We start from the raw sequence: 27,568 nt of genomic DNA on the forward strand, positions 1-27,568 counted from the left end.
GTCTTGTATTTTCTAAACAACTACAGAAAAGCTCAGTTATTTTTTAACTTGATAATTTAAATTGGATACAGAGAACTGCAGAATTTACACACAGGTTCTCACCAGGATCAGTGTACGGCATAGGAAGGGGTAATGCAAAAGGTTTTGAATCAGCATTTTGGGTAATGCATGTCTCATTGGCTGTTAAAATTTCCCTCTCTTACAATAAAGCAATGGTCTGGGATATATTGGATGGTTAATGTTCATTTTTTTTTTTCTGGCAGGCGAATCAGTTTTTCTCATGTTTCTAACATCTACTAGAATTATTGCCCAGTTGGACTTCATCTGTGTAGCTAGACATTTAATACTTAAAGCAGAAAAATACAATGTGAACAGTGAGTGAAAGCCCACTTTCTGGGCTGTTAGAGTGACACGTTATGGTGGTAGCAATGACTAGCTGACTGGTGATTATAGCTTTTTCAAGTCATAATTTTGCCTACTCTCAACTTTTAACCTCCCCAATATCTGGATTTGTGATTGGTACAAAAATTATTCTGTTGATGTTATGGGAAAGCAAGCAGGGAAACTAACAAATGGTGATCCTCCATGGGGGGCTGAGCTGTCAGGAATCACGTCTTGTCTGCGTCAGCACCCTTGTCACTTGCTTAGGTGAGTTGCTTCCTGTGTCCCTTCAGGTGTATGCTTATACAAATGCTATTCATGAGCAGCCACTCCTTAGGGAAGTCATTGCATGGTCCCTTCCTGATCACGGCTGCAAAGTGACTCCTGCTCCCCACCATGCAGCCCTTCCAGTTCTCCTGCCCCAGCTGCTTGTCAGCCAGTGCCAGTCATTGTTCTCAACTTCCCTTTCTTCATCTGCAAAATGGGACTGGAGTCCCTGCCTCATTGTGTGGTGGTGAGAATGAATAGACAGTTCTTGGGGTTCCTGGAACACAGCAAGTGCTCAGGGAATGGTAGCCCTCTTTTCCCTGGAGGCCATTGCTACTACTGACTCCCCACAGTGAGCTCTGATCACTCCCTGACGCCCGGGGCTGGTTTTTATTCACACACCCCACACTGCGCATGTTTGGGACGTGGATCAATGCCTATTGAATTAATTCATGACTAACAGAAGATGTGATCTCTATCCTCAAGGAGACCCACGTCTGGTTCTGAAAACACTGCTTCAAAAACTGTTGCCATAGGGAGCCATGGACTTGGATAAGGTGTGGTTTTTTTGGTTTTTTTGGGGTGGTTTTGGGGCTTGAATTCAGGGCCTATACCTTGAGCCACTCCACCAGCCCTATTTTTGTGATGGCTTTTTTTTTTTTTTTGAGATAAGGTCTCATGAACTATTCGCCTGGGCTGGCTTTGAACCGCGATCCTCCTGATCTCTGCCTCCTGATAGATAAGGTTTAGACAGGTTTAAAACTGGCACTTAGTAGCACATAGTTCAGATTAATGTTTTTGATCTTGGCAACCAGAGGTTTTTTTTTTTTTTTTTGCTAAAATTATACTGGACATGCTCTGTTTCTATTTTGAATTTTATCCCCCACCCTTTTTTTGGCAGCACTGGGGTTTGAACTCAGGGCCTCACACTTGCTAGGCAGGCACTTTTACCCTTTTACCACTTGAGCCACTCTGCCAGTCCCCACTTCAACTTTTAATGACAACTTGTTCTTGGAATGGTAGATGTGACAGGAATGGACAGAAAAATGTCATTTAGCTCAAGCAGGTGGAATTAGATCTGTTGATGTCGGATAAATGCATCCAGTTCCTTTTGATAGTTTTGCAACCATTTACCGAATATGTTATCATTATGCTGAGTAGACAGATAATTTCATGTGTTTAGCTGTAGTTAGTGTGCGTAGCTAATTTGAACATTTTTGCTTTTTTAAAACTTTCATTATATAGTTATTCTATTTAATGACTTTGAAAAGATTCCCTCTCCAGAGGGAGAGCCAAACTAGAATGAATCACTTTTTAATCACATTTTCTGGGATAATATGTTCTGCTTTGTGGTTCTCCCCACGATCACACCAGCTAGATTTGGGAGAGAAATCACAAGGGGATGTGTTCAGACAGTTGCTTGTTTGATTCCCCCAGAGGCTTGGCTCTTTGATCTCCTCCTTGTGTAGCTCCTCTGATCTTTTATTCTGTAAGGTGTTTGTGTCTTCCTATGATGGATGTTTCACTGACCCCAGTAAATGGAAGAAAATTTTCTCCAGCCTTTAAATGTATTGCTTTCCTTGTTCTTTCAAAAAACACACTCTTCTTGGGGTAAGAACATTTTAGAGGCATTTGGCATCAAATCAACAGAGTGGTGGCCTTTAATGGAATTTGAGGCACCGAGAAGTGGTTTGATTGGTAAGAATCCATTTTTGTTTCTTTCTCCTTGACTATACCCTTCTCACTCTCTCTCACTCAATAATGAAAACAACTCCCTTCCTCTTCCTCCTCCTCCTCTTATTTTTTCAAAACAAGAGTATCTGATTTCGTTGAATTTTGTACTTTGGTTTTTGTTGTTACTTTCCTTTCTTCCCTTGGAGGGAAAGAAAAACTCAGTGGTGTACAGAGTAAATTAAATTATGAGGAAAACAGTCTATGAATTAAATAAGAGCAACTGAGGTTTGGGAACTGAATCTAAGAATTGTGGTGATGTTGTAGAGTGTCTAATCCGTGATTCAGAAACATATTGGTCATTTTGATAGACTGTTGATTTGACTAATTACCCCAAAGGCTGGCTGGTTGACTGAATTGCTCAAGTCAACTAGTAATTTTGATCAAATCAGTGTGTAATTATGGTTTTGTGAAGGCAATAAATATAGAATACTGATTTTGATAGACTACAGATGTTATTGTGATATAATCATATACAGTATTTAATTCCAGCAGCCCCTTTACCATCTTCTTATTCTACAGCTTACATTCTGGTAGAGCACATGGTAGAAAACATTGTGGCAATTTTTCAGAGAGAATCATTTTATTTTCTCAATAAACAGTATATAGGTGTGTGCTATGTTCACTGGTGTTAATTAAATACATTTATAATTTACATGTACTTCAGAAGCCCTCAGAACCAAATATGGTTGGAATTAAAATAAAAATTCTCTTTAGATTTATCACAGAAAGAACATGAGCTGGAAGTTACTACCACTAATTTTCCTACTAATTTATTAGCTGGATATTAATATTAGCATGATCTGATTTACCCAAAACCCAGAGGCTTGCAGTTGTTTGGTTCCTATTCTATCATTATCCTTTCCCTTATTTTTGAAAAATGTTTCTAGAGAGAGTCTGATGTTTATTACTGAACTTCTAATTGCCAGTGTTTGTATGCTATATTTATGGGTGTAAATTTAAAATATTTTAGAAACAGACTTGTTTATTTAATGAAAAAATCTGTCTTTAATTTTACTCGAGTTGCCTCATGGATAGATGGCTCACCTATACTAGCTTTCATTTATATAAAGCAGGAAATGTAACTTACATGGAAATTTGCAGATTTGGGGTGTAGCTACTGTACATGGAGATCCTCCTGGGTGTTCTGAAGCAAGCTCCAGTGCTGTGAAGTCACTTCTTCCATTTCATTTGTCCTTGGCTCTCCCCATCCCCTCCAAAAAACTCAGGGATTAAGGAGGGAGGGGACAACCATTTACAAGGTTCATGTCACTTTCAGCTTACTCTTGGGGAATTGCAGATGTCCCTTCTGTGGCTTTGCGTGAGCCCACTTCCTACCTGCCATCTCACTGTGTTGAAAGGAATTCGTGCATTTGAAGACACACGTTACTTTTGTATAGCCTGACCCAAATACTCACTGCTTTGTTGGATTCTCATCTGTTTGCCCAACTTAACAAGAAGCGTGTTAGCTTCTGGCAAGGGTGTTGCTAAAGGATATTTGGTAGGAACTGAGTATTTTCCTGCCTTGTTTGTGCACTCATGTTGGATCCTAATCCTCAGAGAAGTTGTGGTTCTAACCCTCTACTGGTAGGGGTCCAATCACCAGTGCTGATAATTCTCTAGGACACAGAATGGAGGTGAATTCATTATGGATATATGTGTTTGTATTATCTAAAATTATTTTTGCAAAAGAAAGGGAGGTAGTTCCAGGTTCCTCTTTTGCTTCCAGGCTCTCTTCACCACTCCTTTGACTTTTAAAGTTAAACCCTGAAGTGCAGGATGCTTTTGAAGGGGACGCAGGAACCATTGTCTGTTCTTGCTCATTGTCTAACACCTGAAGCTATATGCAAAATTGATCTGAAGCAAAACTGAATTTAGAACACTGTCTTTGATTTTTCTTTTCTTGCTTTTGTTTTCTCTTCCTCTTTCCCTTTTCCAAAAGATACTCATACCCATGTGTTAATTTAGCAGAGAAGAGTTTTAATTAAGGTATAGATAAGCCCGAAACCATTCAGGTCTGTGCCAGTCACTCCAGAGGCAAGTGCAGCCAAAGCAGACTGTGGGCCAAGTGTCACCTTCCCAGTTTCTTCTGGAGGTTCATTGGTAAAGTAATGGCTTCCTCCCCACGAGGGTGTCCTCTGTTCAGGTCTGCTTAGTGGTTGATGGTGGTGGCAGCCATCCAGGTAACAAGCTATCTTTGCTTTGACAGAGCAGCGGTTTAGTATAAGTCATTCCAGCTTTTACTTTTATTTTTTGGAAGAGCATGGTGGGAAGCCTAAATTCTAACCCCCCAAGCAGAAATTAGAGCCTCTCTTACTGTTTAATAGCCAATTACACAGGGCTTTTTCTATTGTCGGGCTCTGAAACGACAGCAGGTCACGATGAGTGTGTGCATCTGTGTGCAGAGGGATCTGCATGTGTGTGGGTGTGTAGCAATGGGCCCGGCTCTGCACGGGGGAGGGGGAGGCACAGCCCTGCTTCTCTTGGGGGCTGCAGAGGACTCCTTGCCACATCCCGCTTCAGAATCCATAAATTGATGCCCGTGGTAAAGTGAAATTTTCAAAACAGATTTGTGGCTAATGAGCAGAATGTTTTTAATTGAGAAAGTTTGAGATTTATTTACAGATGCATAATAATCTTTGGTTTTTCAGAGCATATCTTAGTCTGAAAGAATAGGTTTTATGCAGAAAATTCTATAAGGAAACCCAAATTCAAATGTGAATAGTGGTGAGGCAAGGCAAGTACAACAGTAAAGTGTGGGGTTTGGAGTATGAGACTTTGTGTAGTGGGCTATGTTTGTGCTGATTTTGTTTTTTCTTTTAAGAAAAAGAGGTCCTTGAAAAAATTATTGAGAGCCTGTGGTGACCCCTCACAGTGGTATTGGAGAGCCTCAGGGTTCCTCAGGCTGTTGCTGAAGAACCACTAATCTAGTCAGAAAAAAAGCTTGGCCAAACATTCACTAACTTTGTACATTCCTAGAGTCATGAACTCCATAGACTGAGGTAAACTGCTTAAATTTAATTCAGTATTATTGTATAATATTAAAATAACTATTAAAAATAAGACTGTCACCTTTCAGAATTCTTTACCCTCTCCTGATAAGCCATTTTCGTTCATGTTTATTCCCTTGCGAGTTAGTAACTTTTATATCTAGACGTTCAGATAGACGTTCTGAAGACAGCCTTGTCTTCAGGTTCCACGTATGCAAGTTCAACCAACTGTAGATGAAGAACATTCAAGGATAAAAATGCTGTGTCTGTACTGAACTTGTGTAGACTTTCCTCCTTGTCTTTATTCCCTGAGTCATACAGTGTAGCATTCCAATTGACTCAGGGACTAAGTAACCCAGAGATGATCTAGTGTATGCAGGAGAAGGTGACTTGAGCACCTGCAGATTTTGGTATCTGCAGGGGTCCCCTGTAGACTGAGGGAAAACTGTGGCAGGTTTTCCTTTGTAGGTTTTGTATCAAATATATTTTGTGGCCATTGTAACTGAGTAGCTGGCATGTTGTATTAGGCCACTTGTTTATCCCCACTTACTCTGCAGAGTCCATTGTGCAGTTACTTTCTTTTCATATTTGGACTAAGAGGAACCCTCCAGTACCTTATAGTCCTTATGTGTAAGTGGGCTTGGGGACTTTTCCTTTTGTTTAGGATGTTCTTCTGCTTCTGTTTTGTTAGGTTAAAATTTTTTTTTGCTAAATAGTACATAAATATGGTACAAAACTCAAAAAGTATAAAAGGATATACAGTGAAAAGTAAGTCTCCCTCTCTTAGCTATCCCCTGGCCATGTCTTGCCCCTGTGTCCAGACAGCTACCTTAGAATGTCTTCATATAGATTGTCTGTGCACTTACACGCATGCAGAGGAACACACAGCTTTTTTTTCCTCTCACACAAGTGCTGGCATCCTATACTTGCTGTTCCATATATATCCTGACAGCCTTTCTATAGATGTACATTAAGAACTGCCTGTTTTTAAAAATGAAAAGCTGTGACATAGTATTCATTATATGGACATGCCATAATTTATATAACCAGAACATTGTTGATGAATTGTAGGATATTTCTAATTATTTACTATTTAAACCATGCAACAAAGACATCACTGGGGTTAGAGAGCTACCAGTGGCTACAAGAATGAATGTGCCCGGGCTCCTCCTGGACAGTCTCAGTCAGATCCCATTTCTGTATGATCTAGATTAGACGAGTTCTTTATCTCTCTGTTAGCAACAGTACTTTTGTTATCATAGAACTCACAAAATCCCACAACTATCTCTTCAGCAATATCTTTAGACTCTTAAGTGGCTATTAGCCCTTGTTTTGAGACTCTAAAGGTTTTACTGTAAATATATCTTTTTTTTCTCTATTGGGGAGTGAACTCAGAGCCTCATGCTCGCTAGACAAGCCCTCTTATCACTTGAGCCAAGCGTCTAGAGCTTTTTGCTTTACTTTGTTTTTCAGACAGAGTCCATCTTAGGAGGTCTCTACCTCCCAAGTAGTATGATTACAGGTCCCACAAGTGCATCTTTGAAGGACAGCAGTTGATACACTTAGTTTCTTAAATAGCCTTAAAAATGAAGTAAAAAACCAAATTTCCGGTGTGAATTTGAATATTAATATTGATTTTTTTTTCTCCATTTATTCTGCTTATCATTCAGTTACGTGGAGTTTGATGACCTAGTAGGCTGCCTGTTTTTGTGAAATTAAGGTGTAAAATATGATGGGATGATTTCATTGCATTATTAAAAGGGCTCTACAATCTTGTTACTGTTTTGAACTGTGCATTTGTCAGAGCTTGAAGCCATTTGGAATGTGTTCATTGAGAGAATTTTCTTTGGGTACACTCTGTATTACCTGGTGGCTGATTAGTTGGTGGAACAAAACAAGATAGTGTTTTACTAAAATGATAGATGTTGAAAAATGGATGGGCCAGAGTCCCACCCTGGCAAGTAGAGGTGGGCTTAGGACCATGACAAGGAGAGTCAGCATTACGAGATGTTTGGTTCATTTTCCACAGTCCAACAGTGTCATATGGCACTACAGGAGCGAGAACAGGAAACTGAGCCAGACAACTAGAGCACATGGAGGATTTGGGTTTGATAAGATTTTCTTAAGCTCTGAGAAGGGTTTGTCCATGGTAGTTTGGCTCAAAATGAATTCCCCCTCCTTGTATTAGTTATAATTGAGGGCACAAGGATCACCTGTCTTCACGTGTGCCCAATATTTGAGGCATCTTTACCCTTAGATGGAATTTTCCCTGATAAGCACATTTACAGTGATACACTTTTTATGTGTTTCATAGCAGCCAGTCCAGGGCATTCCAATGTGCATTCTAAAACAATGAGTTTGTCTACTGACAGTTGCTCAGAAAAGGAAAAAAAGAAAGAGAAAGAAAAAGAAAAAACCCAGTCACAGAATTATATTTGAGTGGGTGATTTCTATGCTGTGGGTTCCTTAGGGGAAAATATGCTTTAACAGTCAAATAGGAATGCAGATAGAATCGTACTTATAGCTAGAATTCTTACAAAGATTTTTATACGAAGGCCATTATCCTTCTTTAATGATTATCTGATTACTCTCCCAGTAGGTGCAGCAATTGCAATAAAGTACGTAAAATAATGACTTGAGCTGAAAGAGACTTAAGGAATAATGATTTAGCCGTGATACTTACCTAAGTGGGTTCCAAATAAAGGGCCTCATTTGTTTGCTCAAGATTTCACAGCTCTTGGAGCCAGAGCCAGACCTAAAGCCCTAAGGCCCTATCTCTGAGTTCAAAGCTCAAGTTCTCAAGTTGGGACTTTATGTATTTAGACTTCCAGGCTTGAAGAACTGAGCTACAAACTCTTAGTCCTTACCCTTGGTTCCCTGCTTTGAATCTGTCATGTCTGCAAAGGAACAAGAGAACTATCAGGAGGGATGAAGAAGTGGGAAGGGAGCCTGCGTGTTTCCATCAGGTATGGCTTCTGACTCAGTCTCTCAGTGTGAAAGGATACAGCTTTGCTTTCCTTCATACCTTGGCCTCTCCTACCTGTGTTCTCAACCCCACCTTTCTTCTGCTTCCATTGCTTCATCGAAATAATTTTTCTTACATCTTCTGACTCTTTATGTTCATTGGCGTCTTCTAGTAGGCCTGCAAATATGACTAGTTTTCCCTAAATAAAGATTTCCCTAGGCTCTGGCTTCCTTTAGTGTAGCCAATTCTATCTCTTTCCCTTACAGGAGTTTAAAAAATAATTTATTATTAGAAGGTATTATATTTAAATAGATAAAAGAATTGAAGGGTAGCACGAGATCACGTGCAACTAAATGCCAAAGTGTTTATGATCCAAGTTCAGTGTGCTAGTGAGACAGCAATGTGTCTCACCAATGACTATTGGTAGTGCATGAAAAAGTGTGATTTTGACACATGGCTAGCTTTCCTAAATGTTACACCTTTCCAAAGAGTTTGAAATTAGATTGCCTGGGAAAGAGGTTGAAGAAATCTTTACACTGGAAAGAGGTATGATGGAGACCTGTTTATTCAGATAAACTTTTGTGACTGTATGGTATATTGTATAATTATGTCATAGTCAAATAAAAAAGGGCAAATAAAAACACGTGATTTTTATATCAGTTATCCCTGTCTCTAACAATATTTAATAGAAATTTTCTTTCCTTACTGATGGAAAAAATATTTCTCTGTGTAATATTAACAAGATATAAATGTGGCCAGTCAGTAATGTCTGTGGAATTAATGGAGACAGTTCTGTCTCTACAATGTAGAATTTGTGCTGAACCATCAGACTGTCGTACATGTATTTTGATAGGCTATTTTTTCCCTGCCCTTCCTCCCCCAGCCAAAACCCTCGGTAGGCACACAACAAAAAACATGTGCCACTACTGTTATAAACAGAGTCCTTTGTGCATTTTTGGTGTTGGAGGTTTGTTTGAAAAAGAAAAAAAATCACTTCTTAAGGTCTGAACGGTCTATAGGGTGTCTCTCAGGCATGAAATTTAAGTCACTGGACGTGTGTATTTATGGAAAGAACAGTGTGGTTCTCCGCCAGAGTGGTAAGCTTCCCTGTAAACATTCAGAGTCACACATCTCAGACTGAGAGCGGAGGGCAAGAAGAAGGAATGTGTGACTATGCCTTGCTCCTGGCACGGGCACACATTCTCGTGACTGCAGCCTTTTGCCTGCTCTCAGCTTTCTGATTAGTTTTGTCCTCTATTCTTCACTTGGTTTCTTCAGTTGTGATCTGAGTATTTAATAAAATGCTTGGAATGACCACAAAAAGGAAAAAAGTAAAGGCCGAGAGTAGGAAAGTACTGACACCGTATTGAAAGCCTTGGTGCTTGTGGTCATAGGCCTCCTGCTACCCTGTATGAGCATTGGGCTCTCTCACTCAGTTTTAGATACTCCACTGGGGGAACAAGACAGAGGGTATGGAAATATCCAACTTCTTGGTGTCTGAGTGTGTGCAGTAGTATTTTCTTCAGCAGGATCTTCTGGTATAGCTGTTACCTTCTTGCCTTTAGCTTGTGTGACTTGCCTCATTCTCTCCCAAAATTTCTTTGTGCTCTAGATTCTGTATTCATGACATGTTTCACATCTTCAGGCATCTGTCTTAAAAATGTGATTGGATAAGCATAAACCAAATGAGGTGCATTTTTCCCAGAAAAGATTCAGATTCCTTAAGGAAATAGGGATTGTATTCTAGCCAGCAGAAAGAAGAAAATGACTTCCTAGAAAGATCACTGGACTGGAAACCTAGAGACTAACATTCTATCTTCATCAAACTAACTCATGATGTTGGCTAAGATACTTATCCTGTTTGAATCTCATTGTCCCACATCAAAGAGGATTGCAAGTAAGTTGTCTTTGAGAACTAACTTAAAGGGTCTTGCAAGGTAGCCTTAAATTTTGTGTGTGTGTGTGTGTGTGTGCGTGCGCGTGTGTGTGTGTGTGTTAGAGGCCATTTCTTCCTTTGAAGATACATCTTAGAATCCTGGAGCTGCAAGAAATCTCAAGTCATTTTACAGCTTTTCAATCTCTGGAATAAACACAAACACTTTGATTTCCTCATTGTTATCACTTCGTGGTTTGAATAAAAGGTGTCTACAAGCTTGCAGAAATACAGTGTTTAGGACTGAGAGGAAGATGGTTCAGAATCTCATTTTTATCTCTCATTACTTAAGACAGAGCTTATCAAACTTAAGTGTTGATAAGGGCTGGCCAGGTAACCAAGCCAGGTGAGGAGACTGAGTAGGGACTCAGGGAGTGGGAGAGACTGGGGACAGGAGAATGTGTGCTGTGCATACCTGGGGCAACTGTTCCTGAGTTTTAAAACACTGGATGGACAAGGGGTGTGGCTGTGGGTGGACCTGCCTGTTGAAAAGAACATGGTTCTATTGCTAGGGATTATTGGTTGGGAGATCCACCAGTTTTAATAATGAAATGCATCTCTGTATGCACAAGCTGTTCCCCTCAGGAATGTGACTTGCCTCCTTACAGGCATTTCTGTCGTCATAACTTAGTCTTCTCCTGTTTTCCTCTAAAGTGTCTCTTTCCTCACAATTCTAATTCTTGCAAGGTTTTGCTCTTTGAAGATCCTTTCACTCTGAATAGTCCCAGTATCATTTTAATACTCCTTAACTGTTTCCAAGTTCAGTCCTGCTTCCCACAGACAACTCCTCCCATGGCTGGAGCCTGTTCCCATGGGGCACTGTTGGTAAGGAGCAGCTGAGCATGTTCTCCTTGGGTTGCCCTTCATGTTAGTTGAAAAGAGCCATCCCCACATGAAGTTTTATCATGGATCTTGTTTTCCAGTGCTCTGATAAGTGTAATTGCTTTTCTTCTGAACTTCAGTCGGTCTGCACACTGAAGGAAGGGATGTTCTAGCCTCTGCTCAGTCCTTTCTGGGCTGATTGCACTGGCGAGATAATGCACTATCGTAACTTCTGTGGCAGACATGCATAGCTAGATCATATTCACCATCCGCTCCATGAGTTCAATGTCTTTTTCCCCTACTGGTGCTGTTGTGCATGGAATCGCCTCATGTTTTATGCACACAAGTCACTTTTCATATTAAAGTGCACTACCTTGTGTTCACACCTAAAAAGTTCTGTTTTTGTTTTTTCCTTTAGTAGTGCTAGGAGTTGAATGAATGCTTGCTAGGCAGGTGTTCTACCCCTTGAGCCATGCCCCCAATCCTTTTTTGCATTAGTTATTTTGGGGCAGGGTCTCATATTTTTCCCCAGGCCAGCCTGAATCATGATCCTCTTGTTTATTCTTCCTGCACAGCCAGGATTATAGGCAGGAGCCACCATACCCAGCTATTGGTTGAGATGTGGTCTAACTTTTTTGCCCAGACTGACCTTGAATCATAGCCTGATCTCTGCTTCCTGAGTAACTAGGATTACAGATGTGAGCACTGTGCCTGGCCAACTGTCTTATTTTTGATGGATCATTGCTAATTCTGATTTGTCAGGGTTACTTAGAGTTCAATTATTTTTCAGAAAAACTAGAAAAACCTTCACCTAGTTTGGAGCCACAGAATGACTGAGAATTCTTTCATTATGATAGTCATTGATTATAAAACAAAACAAAGCAGTCCCAACCTCAACTACATTAGGCTGGCCGCAATTTTGTGACTCTCCCAAGTCACACTGAGCCATTCTTCATTTCTCTCACCATTAACACATGGCTTTCTTGTTACTGGTATTTTTAAACTCCACAAACACAGTTGATGTCATAGTCTCTTGCTTGATTATGAAAACTGGGCTCAAGTGATTTAGAATAATAATTTTTTTGGGGGGAGGTGATGTTGTACGTAGTTGCAGTGGTAAGAAGAAACCCAATAATTGTTTGTTACATGTATAATAACCACTGTTATTTTATATTTTAGTAGCAAGGTGAGAGAAAATTGAAAGATTGAGTATAAGCATCTATAATATTTTTTCTGTGTTGGACTTTGAGAATGTCTATCTTCGACTTAAGCCTAATAGTCAGTGACCTATTTAATGTGTGAACATAACGAAATGCACTTTTTATTATTGTCATTGCAGGTTTCAGAAGGTGACCATGAAAACTGGAGAATTTACATTTCTGAGAGGATGCTTGAAAGTTAATGACCACTTGCCACATTTTTGTGAAAATTAAATATGACTTAAGTGCTGACGGTTTATGATGTCATCGGTCGAAACAGAAAGGAAACTCCAGCAGGCTGTGAGCCTGCGGGGAGTTGACCCAGAAACATGCATGATTGTGTTTAAAAACCACTGGGCACAGGTACTGTATGAGCCCTGTACTGTCTGCTGGTCGTGGTAACTCCATGGGCCTCCATCACACTGCGCCAGGGTTCCTGCCTCTCTATTTATCTGACAGACAAATAGGCTTCCAGAAATATGGGGAAGTCCTTTCGGATAGGAAAGAAAATAGCTTTCTCTTCTTACTTTCCTAGAACAGGCATCTTGTTAAAAACCATGGTTTTCACAAAAGCAATTAGGAAACATGCGTATTTCTGATTTATTCTTATAAGAGCAGTTGCTCCCTGTACATGACTGCAATAGGTGGGGTCTCAGTTACATCCTGCCCTTCCTTTTTCCCTGTGATTCCATCTTGTCCTCCAACTCTAGTGAGACTGAAGTATACAGTTATTAAGCAGTTACAAAGTACTGCTTGGAGTACTTCAAATGCTTTGTATCAATTGATCTTCACAGGCCTGTAAGATAGCTGGTATTGGCCTCGTTTTACAGATGAGGGAATGGATAATTACAGAGGTTAAGTAAGTGCTTGAGGTTAGCAGTTACCAAGCCTTAGACCTCGGTCCCTCCACTTCAAAGCCTGTGGATTGGACTCCAGCACTCCACCATTTTCAGGCTGCTGGTCTCTGTGTAACTTAAGGAAAGATACCTAGCTGGACCTGAATACCTGTCTTCTTTACAAAGCTGGTTATTTTTTGATCATTCATTTTGACTTCCCTGTGACTCTTCTGTGATCTGCTGGTGTAGATAATTAAGGATTGAATGTTCAGAAAATTTAGGAGCCTGCCCCTTTCCTTAGGAGTTTACAGATAGTAAAATACACAGTTGCCACTTTTTGCTCCTTGTCACGCTCCCCAGGTGAGCTGTAAGTGGCTGTTTATGCGACAGTCTTTTAATGACTACCCAGTTCCTTCCTGTGTCCGGAAACAACACATGGATTAAATTACTGAGCCTGTAAAATCACAGTAATTGTAGGGGACACAACTTGGATCAAAAAAGAGCAAAATCAATGCTGTTCTAGGCTGTTCACACATTGTAGCTTCTTGTCTCCATGCAGCATAAAGCCTCAAAGATTTTTTTTGCAAGATTCCCCATTCTCTGACAGTTAACATTATCCCAATATTAATGGATTTTCTTTGGACACTGAGGACATCTCTGTTGTAGCAAAGGGAAGAAAGTAATTCAGACGTTTTTCGATATAATTAAAATAATTACTTTTGCTTTGCACTTTTTTTTGTGGGGGATGGTACTGGAATTTGAGCTCAGGGCAGGTGCTAGGCAAGTTTCTACCACTTGAGCCATGCCTCCAGCCTTTTTGCTTTTTAGGTTATTTTTCAGATAGGGTCTTGTGCTTTTTGCCTGAACCGGCCTTGGGCTGAGATCCTTCTCCTTGTTCCTCCTGTGTAACTGGGATTATAGGTGTATACCATAATGTGTGGTTCATTTATTGACTGAGATCTTGCTGACTTTTTGCCTAGGCTGGTCATCTGTCCTATCAAATTCTGTCCCAGTTAAGCTTTCTCTAAAGTATGGCAATGCGGTTAGTATGTCCTGTTTCTGGAATGTGTCAATCCCCTCTCATATTGTTGAAAGAGTAAATATTGGTTGTAGAATCCATCAGTCATATTTGTATGCAGTACCAATGGTGTCAGCATTGCCAGACATCTCAGGTGAGCTGAAGTATAGTGCAGGTACCTGGAAGCCTCCTTTTCACGCAGCACAACACTGAGTTGCGTGTCAGAAGAACTTGGTCAGAGGGAGTGTCATATAGTCACTAAACATTTCCTTTTATAAACATTTCTTTAACTTTGGGTTGGTTTTTCTTTTTCATCTGGAAGATGAGCTCTGTTTCTGTCTACAGGGGCCCTGAGGGCCTGCACGCCAGCTTTATGAATGAAATATCAACTGAGACACTCACATGGGTGTCAGAGTGGTTGCTGCTCATGAGAGGCTTGCGTAGGGCATGTATAGGCCTCCCATGTCCAGGCACATCCCTGTCAGCCTCTCAGGTAGGACTAAGAAGGTATGAGCCCTGGCTTGGGCTCTTAAGGAACATGTGAGTTAATTTGCATAACAATGCAAGAACCATTACAGCAAAGTGAGTACTAATGACTGTGGGAATTGAGTCAGTATAGGTCCTGAGAATGGAGAAAGTGACATTTTTGACAACTTAGCTGTGGAAAAGGGTTTTGATGATAGAGGAAAAGAAAATCTTATAGAAGAGATACTGGGAACAATCAGTTTTGGCTGTTTTTGGATGGTAAAAAAAAAAGTGGGGAAGGCAAAAACTTAAGGGTGAGGCAGAGAGGCGGGCTGGGAAGGCACCCGTCAGCTGATAGGAATGAAGGCTGCGTGGTGAACTTGTGGAGTTTCACATGTAGCTTTTTGCAGTGAGCTGTCCCATTGAGTGGATGAAGAACAGCAGGGGATAGGGAAGTCACTTCTGTGACTCGGCCCCTGTGTCCCCCTACCATGGTTACCCCAGGAAACCCATGAGGCCTGTCAGAGACGTGCTTAGACAAAACTGCTGGCCACATTTTACTTACCAAGGTGTCCTCTAGCCGCACAGCCCACTGCTTTTGCATCTGAGAAGTTAGGGAATAAAGGTAGCAAGTGTAAGTCCTACAATTCTTCCACTAGAACCTGTCAGTCCAGATTCAATGCAATTGACCTGTGTTCCACAGATCCTGTTCTGCTATTACTAGTGGCTTCTGTGCCAGAGCTCCAGTGTAAAGGCTGCATGGATGGAGGATAGCTGTGTGCCCAGTTGTGCACGGTAGTGAAGGACTGGTAGTTGTACAGGCAGCTTGGCTCATGTCCAAGGCAGCCCACGACTCTGGGGCTTGCCAGGGGACAGACCTTGAGTGGCCCAGAAGTACACTTGAGTTTCCAAGCTGTTGTTCCCCGTGTGCATTGGTCTCATGACGGCCCAGAAGAGTTCTTGAGTAGACAGTCAGGAGTAGTAACCCTGGGGATGGTGGGCCTGGTCTGTGCTTCCTCTCACCTTCTGGATGTCATCTTGTACCACAAGTTGCCAGAGCAGTGACTCTAAAACCCAGGTCTTTCTGAGTTACTCCTCTGTTTGGGCCTTCCAGTATCTGACCATGCACAGGCCAAAATGGCACAGAGAGTTCTTTATGTCCTGGCTTCTGTTACTCCGTGTCTCTCATTTAGACTCCAGAAATGCAAAACTGCTCAGAGTTCCTGGCCACCTCACCCCTGGTGACTGTCCATCGCGTGGTTTCATGCCTCTGTGCCTTAGGCACTTGTTCTTTTTTCTGCCTGAGTATTGCTCTGCTTGGTTAAATGTCTCTTCCTGCAGGACTCATTTCGAACATCATTTTCTCCGGGAAGCCTTCCCTGCTCTGGTTCATGCTGCCACTCTGGGTTCCAACATCACCCTGAGTTTTCTTTCGCTGCCACACTAAGTACCTTGTATTTCCATTGCATGTATGGGATCTTCCCCTTGGCTTCAGAGCAATGGTCAGACACCATTAGTAGTTCCAGTGCCCGGATCAGAGTGTGGCATGTCATACATGTCACTAAATACTTGAACTGAAAGGCAGGAGATGTGAGATGCAGCTTTAGAAGACCAAGGCAACTTAGGATACAGCTTTAATCATACACGAATTTGAAAATCCACCTCATTTGCTTCCAGGAAGATCTTGGACTTGCTCGCATTCAGTGATCAGGAAGAGGGTGTGTTTTTGTTTAATTTTTATAGTCATTTATAAAAACAGTTATAATCTAATAGATTATTGCATTTATCTCTTATCTTTGTGGTTTTGCATTTTCTGAATGAAAGGGCAAGCACGGGAAGAAGCATTAAGTAATCAGTTGTTCATCTAGACGCCCATGTGAACTAACACTTGTTACGGTTCATGGCACAGTTGTACTTTGTGTCTTCATGGACCTTGCTCTATTCATTATCTATCTACTTCTTTAAAGCATTGAATACCAAGAGTGTCTGCCCTTAGAGCCAGGAGAACAGGGTGGGTTTAAAAAAAATTAATTGGAGAGGGCAGATGTGGTGGCACACATCTGTAATTCCAGCTACTCAGGAGGTAGAGCTAGGAGGATTACAGTCCGAGGCCAGCCTCGGTTAAAAAAAGAAAACAAGCAGGACCCTATCTTGCATGATGGTATACACCTATAATCCCGACTACTTAGAAGTCAGAAGAATGGTGAGTTTGAGGCCAGCCTGGGTTACATACAGGATGAGACCTTTTCTCAAGAAAAAAGATACAGTTGGATAGATGAGGAACAGCCAGCAGATTTTTTCATCTTGGAGGGGATCCAGATCTAAATGGAAACATGTAGATTGTTTAAGTCAAACATTTGCCCACAATAATGAAGAGTAGATCATATGTTTTAGCTATAGTATCTTGTGTAGAGCTCCAAGTTAAAGAATTACAGAGCATCTATACCTGGATTTGACAAATGTATTTGAATCTTTGTCACTTGCTCTGTTCATCTTTACTCTTTTGGTTTGTGTCTTGTCCTACAGTAAATGACAGAGGAAATGTAAATAAAGCCTTGAAGAGGTGAAAATTTGGAAGGGTCAGAGAACTCTGTTTAGTCTTCTGAATCTCTTAGTAAACTGGTGTGTGTTAACATTAAATAATTAATGTCAGTCATCCCAGCTTTACAAGAAGATGGTAGAATGTGATGGTAGAAAGTAAAGCAAACACAAACTCTGGTTCTTAAGTCAGAAGGCCGAGGCCTTAGCTTACACTTCTGTTAGACCACAAGGTGGGTGAGCCTGTAGGGATGTCAGCAGCTCTCCTACTGCACACTTGCTATAAGTTTGATGTTTTTGCTCTACTTGAAGTTGGTATTCTCCAGAATATTATTACCTCATTCTTTAGTCCTAGCCACAGCTCTTCCTTTTTCTTGTTTTAATTCCAGGGTTAGATGAGTCTCTGGAGCCCAGGACTGAAGCTGACTTAAGATAGCTGATACAGGCACACATGTTATAAGGCTGCCCTCTAAATACAAAAGGAACTGCTTTGGTGCTTGGTCCATACCCTTGTGGAGACTGGTGTGCAAGAAATGCCCCAAGATGAAAGATAGAGCTAGGTCATGAACAGGGGCTGGACAGAAACTTATACTTCTATTGTAGTTATTTGGTAAATTAAGTGGAATTTGGCCCAGGACAGTTAAATCCTAGGTACATTAAGTGGAATGTGACCTAGGACAGCTAAATCCTAGGTACATAAGAGAATTTGGCCTAGGACAGCTAAAATCACTCTGTGTGTGATGGAAACGGTTCCTTAGTAACTTATGTTTTTTTCTGCAATGCTACTTTAAATGAACATTCCAAAGGATTTGAAACTATGGGTTTTACTCATGTGACTTTCGTGAAATCACCAGCCTCTAACAAAAGTTGTATAAATCGTTACCTATTGATGCAGGCATATATGTAAGATACAGAACAATGCTAAGATGGATCACAGCAAATCTTCTGATAGGGAAGCATGTGTTTATCGTGAGGGATAACCATTCATTAGCTATGTTAACGTGGATACTTGTTTATTTTCTACTAAGGGTTAGTGACTTTAAAATTTGGGTCCCTTATCACTGACTGGTAGGGGCCATTATTAGGGACATTTGATTTCTTATGAAAAAAATAAGCTGTTTGCTAATCTTATTTATTCCCAACAGTCCTCATATTTGTCAGTCAAATGGCTGTGAAATGAGATTAAACATAGCCACTTTGATCTGGCAATTTGAACACCATGCTTCACACCATTTATTTTTGTGTTTCTTCTTAGAGTTGTGGTAATTTGCATATGGATCTAAATGTGATCTAGGCCCTGATACACACACACACACGCACACACACACCAGACTGTAATTTTTAAAGTTTATAGATGAACAGTTGCCAGTTATGATCAGTGAAACATTTAAGTTACTATTTCTGATCTCACCTGGTTTACTTAGTTAATTAGTGTGGGCTTTCTCAGGCTCTGAGTGGTTTTTTAAATGGTATTTTTGGCCTAACACTGTGAATGTGTTCTGTGAAGGAAATGTTTACAAGGCATATTTTGCTTGCTTTCACTCTCTCACCTTCTGTGAGCCCTCCAACCTTATTAGGTGTGTTTTTCCCCTGATATGAATCCCTGGACTGACAGGATATAGTGCGCAGAAGCCAGGGCTGGGAAACCTGAGATGAGGTTGAGCAGGTCGTCACAGGCAGAGCTGGGCCTGTAGGAGGCACTGGAGCAGCATGGAATCACGCGTGCACGGTCAGGAAAGGCGTTGGTAAGTGGGTGAGGGGAGGCAGCCAGCACAAGTCAGGGAAACAGAACACTGGAGTTTGATGGGAGGGATGCAAGGAGAGAAGTCCAGAAATAGAAGAGCCACGACACTGTCCGGACAGCACAGTCGGGACATCGTGGTAGAAGCTCTTTGGCATTTCATTGCTGGCCAGGCTCCAGCTAGGAGGCTTCTGAGACACTCCCTGCCAGGGTGTGGCCCTCAGAACCTACTTGAAAAACAGGTCACAGGTGGTCTGCCTGGAAGGGGAGAGAGGTGGCCTGGGAGGATTCTGATGCCCAAGGTTCAGGATGTGTGGCAATGTGGTACAGTCAGCACTTTGTGAAGGGGCGTGTGCTCCGTGACTCATGGCCTCGGGCGTAACACGCATCTCCTAGGCAGTAAAACCACCTGGGTCTGGCAGAGAGCGAAGGAGCTTGGAGATGTCCACTTCGTTCTGAGAGCTCAGCAAGTCTCTGTCATTGTGGGCTGTTGTGACTCTGTCCCACACTTCTCTACTTCTCTGCCAGTGACCTGAAGGCAGTGTAAAGTGTGTGTGTGTGTGGGGGGGGGGTGTTGAGAGACAGGAGAAAAGCTGATGTGTGCTTTGCAGTGTTTAAAAATTCTCAGTTCTCTCTCCAAGATGTCTCATGGTAGTGTGCTTGCACTGGAATAAATAGTATAAATGAAGACTCATTTGTGAGAAAAATGTGATTTGTTGTCACCTACATTGCACACATACATTAAATATATATTAATTTTTTTTTGTTTTTGTTTTTTGGTGGTACTAGGGCTTGAACTCAGGGCCTTCATCTCGAGCCTTTTTTTGTGAAGGGTTTATTCGAGATAGGGTCTCCCAAACTATTTGCCTGGCTTGGCTTTGAACTGTGATCTTCCTGATCTCTGCCTCTTGTGAACTTGGAATTATAGGTGTGAGCCACCGGCAGACATGTAATAAATATTTGCACATATATAATATATAAACATGCATTTTATAAATTTATATTGCTTAGGAATTCCTGAGAATTAGGAGATTCCCAATAATTAATCAGTTTTAGCTCAGTTTTGGTCTTTTTTTTTAGACATTAGTACAAAACTACTTTGTTACTTTTATTTTTAATTTATATTATGCAATTTGATCAACTTACAAGAAACAAGAACTAATGAATCTTAAGGATCTCTCTCTCAGAGTTATTTCTAATCATGCATCTGTCATTATATTTACTTTTTAATTTATATCATGTAGAGATTTGTGTAATATTCACTTATACAACAATAATTATATGATGATAACTATTTTGATTCTAATTCTCTTATTCTTGACCATTTGGGTCAGTAATCTCTTTATTTTTCATTGTTAGAAAATATCATTGATATGAACCTTTTTTAACAAATATTTTTGGGTTGTTTCCTTGGGGCCTTTTCCCTAAAGTCAGGTTAACAAGTCAGTGGTCAGGAACAATTTCATAACTTCTGTTACATACTGTCAGATTGTTTTCCAGAAAGACTGAATAATTTGTCACACCTCAGTCAATGCATAAGGCACAATTCCAGCTTTGGGCAGTGTAGACAGCCAGGGCACACAGAAGTACACTACATTTTCACCTGAAGGTCTAGTTGTAAATCTAGCTGTCATAAATAAACTGAGTGTGTGGACTTTGAAATTATAGAACTGATAAAGGTCTAGCTAATTTGTCCTTCAGAATGTGGAGCTTTGAAGGAAGGGACTTTCTAGGCTGGAGAGTGGGTGAGGTTGAAGTGGAGACCCCTGTAGGACCAGTGTGGTACTGCAGTCCTGCTCTCTCAGATGCCCTTAAGGCCCAGAGCCAAAGGGAAAGCCCCAGAGCCAGCTTCCAGGATCTCTGCTGCCCATGAGGACCAGGCCTGCAGGGAATTCTGCACGGTTGGGTGGAGATATTTGGATAGTGGGCAGGCTCTGGAGGCAGGTGTGTGGCAAAGAAGATGATGTCCAGTGGCTGCCTTGTGACCACCAGTCTGTGGACCATTGTGCCTCCCATGTAGCTGCTAACTGAAGGCCTTCCTCATGAGAAACGTCAGCTCAAGAGTGTCGGGGCAACTTTGCCCTTTGCCACATGGCACTGTGGATTTTGTAATGGAAGTTGATAGAAAGTATGGATTCTGTGGAAATCCACTCATTCTGTTATGATGTGCTTACTTGGTCTATAAAAATTCCTTTGCCTTACTTTGACAGAGGAGAAACTTAGACCTTTTCCTGGGAGATTAATTGCCCTTGTTGCTCATGCTTGCTGACATAGCAGTGTACATTGCCAGCCTCCCCAGTGACATGCAAAAAATTCCGTAACCTTAATACAGAACCTGTAACACCACATCATAGAACTGGGCCAGAGGATACTGCCACAGACAAAACATTGCATGCAATTCAGAAAAGCATAAAGCAGCAAAGATAAAGCCATTGATCAAACAGCTGCTTGTTTAAAAATCATCATGTGCAAGCATCTTAAAGGGAGTAAATTGAATGGGATTCTTATAAAAATCCCAAGTCATAAAGTTAAATGGAAGCTGAGATATAAAATTGCTTAAATTTCCCTGACCCAAAGTAGAAGTGAGTGTCTGTGGGCAGTGAGAGGGAGGAAACATTCAAATGACAACCGTGGGATATGGCATGACCTATTTATAAAGATTTTAGAAATTTTTTACTGCTAATTTGTTTTTATGGTGAAGTGTATTGAAGAAAATATGCCATCATACCCATATTTAAGTGTATAATTCAGTTGTATTAACCACATTCACAGTCATCACCACTATTTCCAAAACTTTTTGTTTTTGGCAGTAATGAGGTTTGAACTCAGGGCCTTATGCTTGCTAGGCAGGTGCTCTCTATCACTTGAGCCATTCCACAAACTCTTCTTCTCCTCCCCCTTTACCTGCCCGTCTTCCTCCTCTTCCTCTCAGATACATATTGTGGGCGTTGAGTCCTGATGGCATGGTAAACTCAGTGGCAGTGTGTTTTTGTGATTATGATAAACATCAGGCAAATAATCAATGTTTGACTTGGCCACAGGTTGTAAAAATCTTAGAGAAGCACGACCCCTTGAGGAACACCCAGGCGAAATATGGGTCCATCCCCCCAGATGAAGCCAGTGCCGTGCAGAACTATGTGGAACACATGCTCTTCCTGCTCATTGAGGAGCAAGCCAAGGATGCTGCGATGGGGCCAATTCTGGAGTTTGTGGTCTCCGAGAACATCATGGAAAAGCTCTTCCTTTGGAGCTTAAGACGGGAGTTCACCGATGAGACCAAAATGGAGCAGTTAAAGATGTACGAGATGTTGGTCACGCAGTCACACCAGCCTCTGCTGCACCACAAGCCCATTCTGAAGCCTCTGATGATGCTGCTCAGCTCCTGTTCCGGGACAGCCACGCCTGCTGTGGAGGGGAAGCTCGTCGTCCTGCTCAATCAGCTCTGCTCCATCCTTGCCAAAGATCCATCCATTCTGGAACTGTTTTTCCACACCAGTGAGGACCAAGGGGCCGCCAACTTCCTCATCTTCTCCCTTCTGATCCCCTTCATTCATCGGGAGGGGACGGTAGGCCAGCAAGCTCGGGATGCTCTGCTGTTTATCATGTCTCTCTCTGCCGAGAACAGCATGGTGGCCCACCACATCGTGGAGAACACCTACTTCTGCCCAGTAAGTCCTTCTTGGCATTATTTCCACTTTCTCCCCATCTTCTCCTCTGTGCTAATGATAAATGCTTTTATTTCCTTTATTCCAAGTTGTACCTTCTATAGAACAATGTTTAGTTGAGATGCTGTTTAACAGAGCAGTGGTAGCTCAGAATAAGCCACCAGAGGAAACTGGACATGCTACCATTCCTTGACTCATTTTATTGGGTTGGGAACAATTTTTTTTATAAAAGCATATCCCAAGAGATTGGTAAAACTTGTACTTTTTCAATTCTTAACTCTTTTGGTTGAGTTTGCTCCAGTGAGTCAAGGCATGTGGTAAGACCCCCCCACAGCTGTTTCCTAAATTAAGTTGTTTCTTAGCAAGATGATGACCATTAGTTGAAGATCCAAAACATTGATTTAATTTCGAAAAATGAATACATATTTGCTGTAACAAGAAATTCTCTGTATAATTTGTTTTAATGCATGGTATGGTGAGAAATAAAGTGGAGAATTCTTTGCAGGTATTAGAGTAGCCTAGGCCCAATCAGTTCCAGAAAATAATATGAGCACTCTGAGACTCTAGGCAGTCTTATCGCTCTGAGCTGTTCTGTGGAAGGGTGGTGAAAGTGACAGGTTTATGGGTTATGACTTCTGCTGGTTGGACAACATCTATCAATATTTTCTCAGTTTACTGAACATTTCCGTTGTCTATCTTTTTGCCAGTTTACAAACGATATGGCCTTAAATGTGTAGAATAATGTGGGAGACCCTTAGTGAGTTTTGCTGGAACAGGTTAGGCAAGTTGCCGTAGGTAGATTGGATTCATTGTTAATTGACACTGTCTAGGTAGTTTTTAACCAGGGGTGGAAAAGAGGCATTGACAATGGATTTTGGTGTGGTTGGTTGGCTGGTGCAGGTAGCGTGCAGGGGCCATGCTAGCAGCTCCAGATGCTGGTAAGGATGTAGAGCAGTGGGAACTCTTGCTAACTACTGGTGGGAGTACAAATGGTGCAGCCACTCTGGGAGAGAGCTTGTCAGTTACTACAAAACTAGATGTGTTCTTAGCGTATAATGCATCAAGTTCACTTCTTAAGTGAAATTAAGTCTTCTTAAGACTTAGGTCCACACAAAAATCTGAACATGGATACATATAGCAGCATTAACCGCAATTTCCAAAAATTAGAAGCAACCAAGATGTCCTTCAGTAGGTGAATAAAAGTTGTGGTATATCCAGACAGTGAATATTATTCGGATAAGAAGAAAGGAGCTATTAAGACATGAAAAGACAGAGGAACTTGAAGTACATACCACCAAGTGAAAGAAGCTACTCTGATACCAACCATATGACGTGATGGAAAAGTCAAAGCTATGGCAACACTAAGAACATCAGTTTTTTCCCAAATTGGGATGGGGGAGGGAGGGAGGAATAGGTGAGTCTCAGAGGAATTTTAGGGCAGAAAAATACTCTGTGTGGTAGTGTAATGGTGGATACCTGTCGTTGCACATTTGTTCAGACCCACAGAATGTACCACAGCAAATGAACTCTTAATTTGAACTATGGACTGTGATATGTCAATGTAGGTTCATCAGTGATAATAAATGTAGCTCTGGTGAGGGATGTGACAACGAATGAGGCTATGCCTGTGCCTGGGTGCGACTTATAGGATATCTCTGTACCTTCCTTTTAGTTTTATTGTAAACCTTAAAATATCTAAAATATGAAGTCTTATGAAAAGGGCAGTGAGGGAGCTGTATAAGGCTTGGGTTTGGGCTTACTGGGATTGTTCTGGATAGTTCTCTTGCAAAAAGAGAGAGACATTGTAATCAGGTGGTTCTCTTGATCAGGTGATTTAAAAAAGATAACAATGACAAAAGCAACACAATCATAAAGTACCTTAAAATAAATCTAATAAGTATATGTAAAGCCTTTAGGAAGAAAATGACAAAGCCTTACTGAAAGGCATGAACAAGATCTGAATAAATGGAAGGCTGAAGTTTGTATAGAGTGTGTAGCTGGAATAGTCCTGTAGAATCTGCTCACAAAGCTAATGCAGCCTAGCTTGTACAACTTTTTATTAAAGAAAAAAGTACAATTCTAAAAATTGGGAGGAATACCAAAATGAATGCTCTATTTTGGCTTCATCTATGTGTTTTTCACCTGTACCTTTTGTTTTTGCCGTACCATTTGGGATTAAGTTGCAGACATCAGATGCGTTAGTGTGTATCTCCTACAATTGACATTTTCTTATATAAGCACTGTACCATTATCGTAGCTAAGAATCATATGGTAATTCCTTAATATGATCTAATATCCACTTCCTCCATTACGCCTGAATTACTTTCGTAGTTATCGCCCGCACTCGAGTCCAACAGAAGGTATATGTAGCAGCCTGCTGCTGAAGGAAATGGACCAGGCCTCTGTCTTAGGAACACCCCACATTCTGGGCTTGTTTTATTATTTCTCTTGCAGTTAGATTTGTCCCTGTCCCCTGTATTTTCTACATACTGGGAATGGGAATACATGTTCGATTTAGTGTAAGTGGAATATTTTTGGCAAGAATCCAAGTACACAGTCGGCGTACACTTGGTGCACACATCTTACTGCATTATAGGGAGAGGTGTGGCTGCATCGTACCACTCTTGGCAAGGGCTGAGGGGTTTGGGTGTTGGCCACTGGACCTCTCCATTGTAAAAATCTGTTTTCCCTTTGTAATTGTGAGTTGCAGTTTGTGGGGTGTTAATGAGATTTAAATAAAAATCTCAGTAGGTTTTTTTTTTTAATGGAATGTGACAAATTGAAGTTAGAAGTCATTTAAAAGTGTGTAAAGTGCCATGAATAGCTGGGGTAATTATGCACATTGGCACCAATGGTGTCTTGGACTTATTGGGAGATTACTCTGTGGCAGACCCTGTTTCAGTGCTTTACATGTACAAATTCTGTGAATCCTCACAACTGTGGATACTGTTTTTATTCCCTTTTTATAGAAGAAATAGAGGAACAGAGGAAATAAGAGATAGAGTCAGGATTTGAACCTGCACACTCTGACTCAAGAATCTATGTGCTATATAAATCAATAAACATAATACAACTTATATGCAGAATCAATGACAAAAACTGTATGATCATCTCAATTGATGCAGAAAAAGTCTTGACAGAATTCAACATCCTTTCATGATAAAAAGCACTGAAGAAACTAGGAATAGAAGGAATGTACCTCAACGTGATAAAGGGTATAAATGTCAAACCTATGGTCAACATCATACCTAAGTGAGGAAAAACTGAATCCATTTCCTTTAAAGTCAAGAGCAAGACAAGGGTGTCCACTGTCCCCACTCTCATTCAGTATGTTGGTATCCAAATATATGGAAATAGCCATAATATTACAAATTAAGAAAAAGGGGAAACAACTGATTTGAAAATGAGCAAAGGCTATGAGTGAACAAGTCCCAGGAGACTCACCCAAGACAGCGAACGTTTGGAAATACACTCATCTTCCCTAGAATCCAGGGAATGCACTGAGAGTCACTGGGCCCCCTGGAGGAACCAGTTACTAATCGTCACAGTGACCAGTCACTTATAGTCTCATAACACCATGGGTTGTAAGGGTACGGAAGAACCAAGAACTTGTATGAATATAAATTGGTAGAATAACTTGGGAAAGCAGCACAGCAATATTTCCTAAAATGTAACATTTACATGCTGTGTGATCCTATAGCTCCACTTCTGGATATCTGCCCTAGAGAAATCTGGCACGTGTTCATGTAGTAAAGCAGAGAAAAATAGAAATGTGTAGTAAAAAAGATAAGTAAACTAGTTTATTCACATAGCAACACAGAGACCATTTACCATTCAAAATGAATTACATGTGTTAACATATGACTACATGTACATGTATGAAGACCATAAACCTAAAACCGTGCTGAGTAAAACAAGTCAGTAGCAACAGGTGACATACAGCATGTTAATATCTACATAAAGTTTTAGAACGCAAAATCTTAATGCCTTCTGTTTTTTGGTTACTCACAGACATAGTAAAAGTACAAAGCAGGAACAGGAATAGTATGTGCTAAGTTCAAGACCGTAGTTACTTTCGAGGATGAGGAAGGCGTGTAAAGGAATTAGAGTACAGCTTCATTCTATTTATAATATTTTATGCATTTTTTGGTGGTGTGGATTAAAGCCAGGTCCTTGTGTATGCTAAGCGTGTGCCTACCACTCAGCTGCTCCCTCTGCCTGTAATGTTTTAGGTTTTGAAAAAATACAGAGTGCTCTAAAGAAATTATCAAGAAGTTGATCTGTTAAGTATTGCTGATAGGTTCTATTCTGTTGTGTTTTGTATGCTTGTAATATTTCATAGCTAAACATTGAAATGTAGGGAGACAAAACCGGGGCATGCTTTTAATGCCTAGATTTCTGCTGTGTTCTAAGCAGATTTCACCAAGTAATTGTTGCTTTTATAAAAACGTGTTTTTAAACATTGTACAGTTCATTAAAATTGGAGGGAAACCAAAATTGCCAGCTGACCTTATTTTCTGGAATGGAAGTCGAGTTTCCTGTGTTAAGTTGCCCCTCAGGATAGATCCCATAATCTTATTTGTACCCAGTTTTCTATAATTACATCTGACAACATAATTAAAACAAAAAGGCCCCTTTATGTCGAGGATAAAAGCATACTCTATTAACCACCCAGCTAAAGACCACAGTGGACAGAGAGCTTTCTATAATTAGTATGATTGTCAAAGTGTGTTAGCATCAGACTGTTGGGGAGTAATGACCACTTCAGCAAATTGGACCTCTTTTGGAAACTTTTGTTGTTAAAGTCAATAGAAAGAGGGTCGGCTTCCGTTGCCCCTTATGTCTTCTCTTTCCCAAGAAAAGCAGGACAGGAAGGATACCCTAGAGAACAGTATGATGCTAACAAATGGTAGGGGACTAAATAATCCTGTTTCTTCTGATTTTTTTAAGCCAAAATATTGATGGTTAAGCCCACGCCATTTGTTATACATTGGCAAAAGTAGAAAGCAGCCTGGTA

The 27,568-nt window shown here is 40.9% G+C and overlaps 1 protein-coding gene across 6 annotated transcripts in view; it reads left to right on the forward strand.

The window, feature by feature from the left end:
- Fhip1a (FHF complex subunit HOOK interacting protein 1A) overlaps nt 1-27,568 on the forward strand; it is a 221,584-nt gene that overhangs the window by 124,573 nt on the left and 69,443 nt on the right. For 5 of the 6 annotated variants that reach the window (XM_074041280.1, XM_074041278.1, XM_074041283.1 and 2 more), the window contains 2 exons: nt 12,429-12,651; nt 21,928-22,554. In XM_074041280.1, coding sequence (XP_073897381.1) covers nt 12,547-12,651; nt 21,928-22,554 — 732 coding nt within the window. In that variant the 5' untranslated portion in view covers nt 12,429-12,546. Of the gene's footprint in view, nt 1-6,747; nt 8,336-12,428; nt 12,652-21,927; nt 22,555-27,568 lie in introns of those variants that run through there. The other variant, XM_074041281.1, reaches the window with a different exon arrangement.

The sequence above is a fragment of the Castor canadensis genome, chromosome 9 (assembly GCF_047511655.1).
Source record: "Castor canadensis chromosome 9, mCasCan1.hap1v2, whole genome shotgun sequence".
NCBI lineage: Eukaryota > Metazoa > Chordata > Mammalia > Rodentia > Castoridae > Castor > Castor canadensis.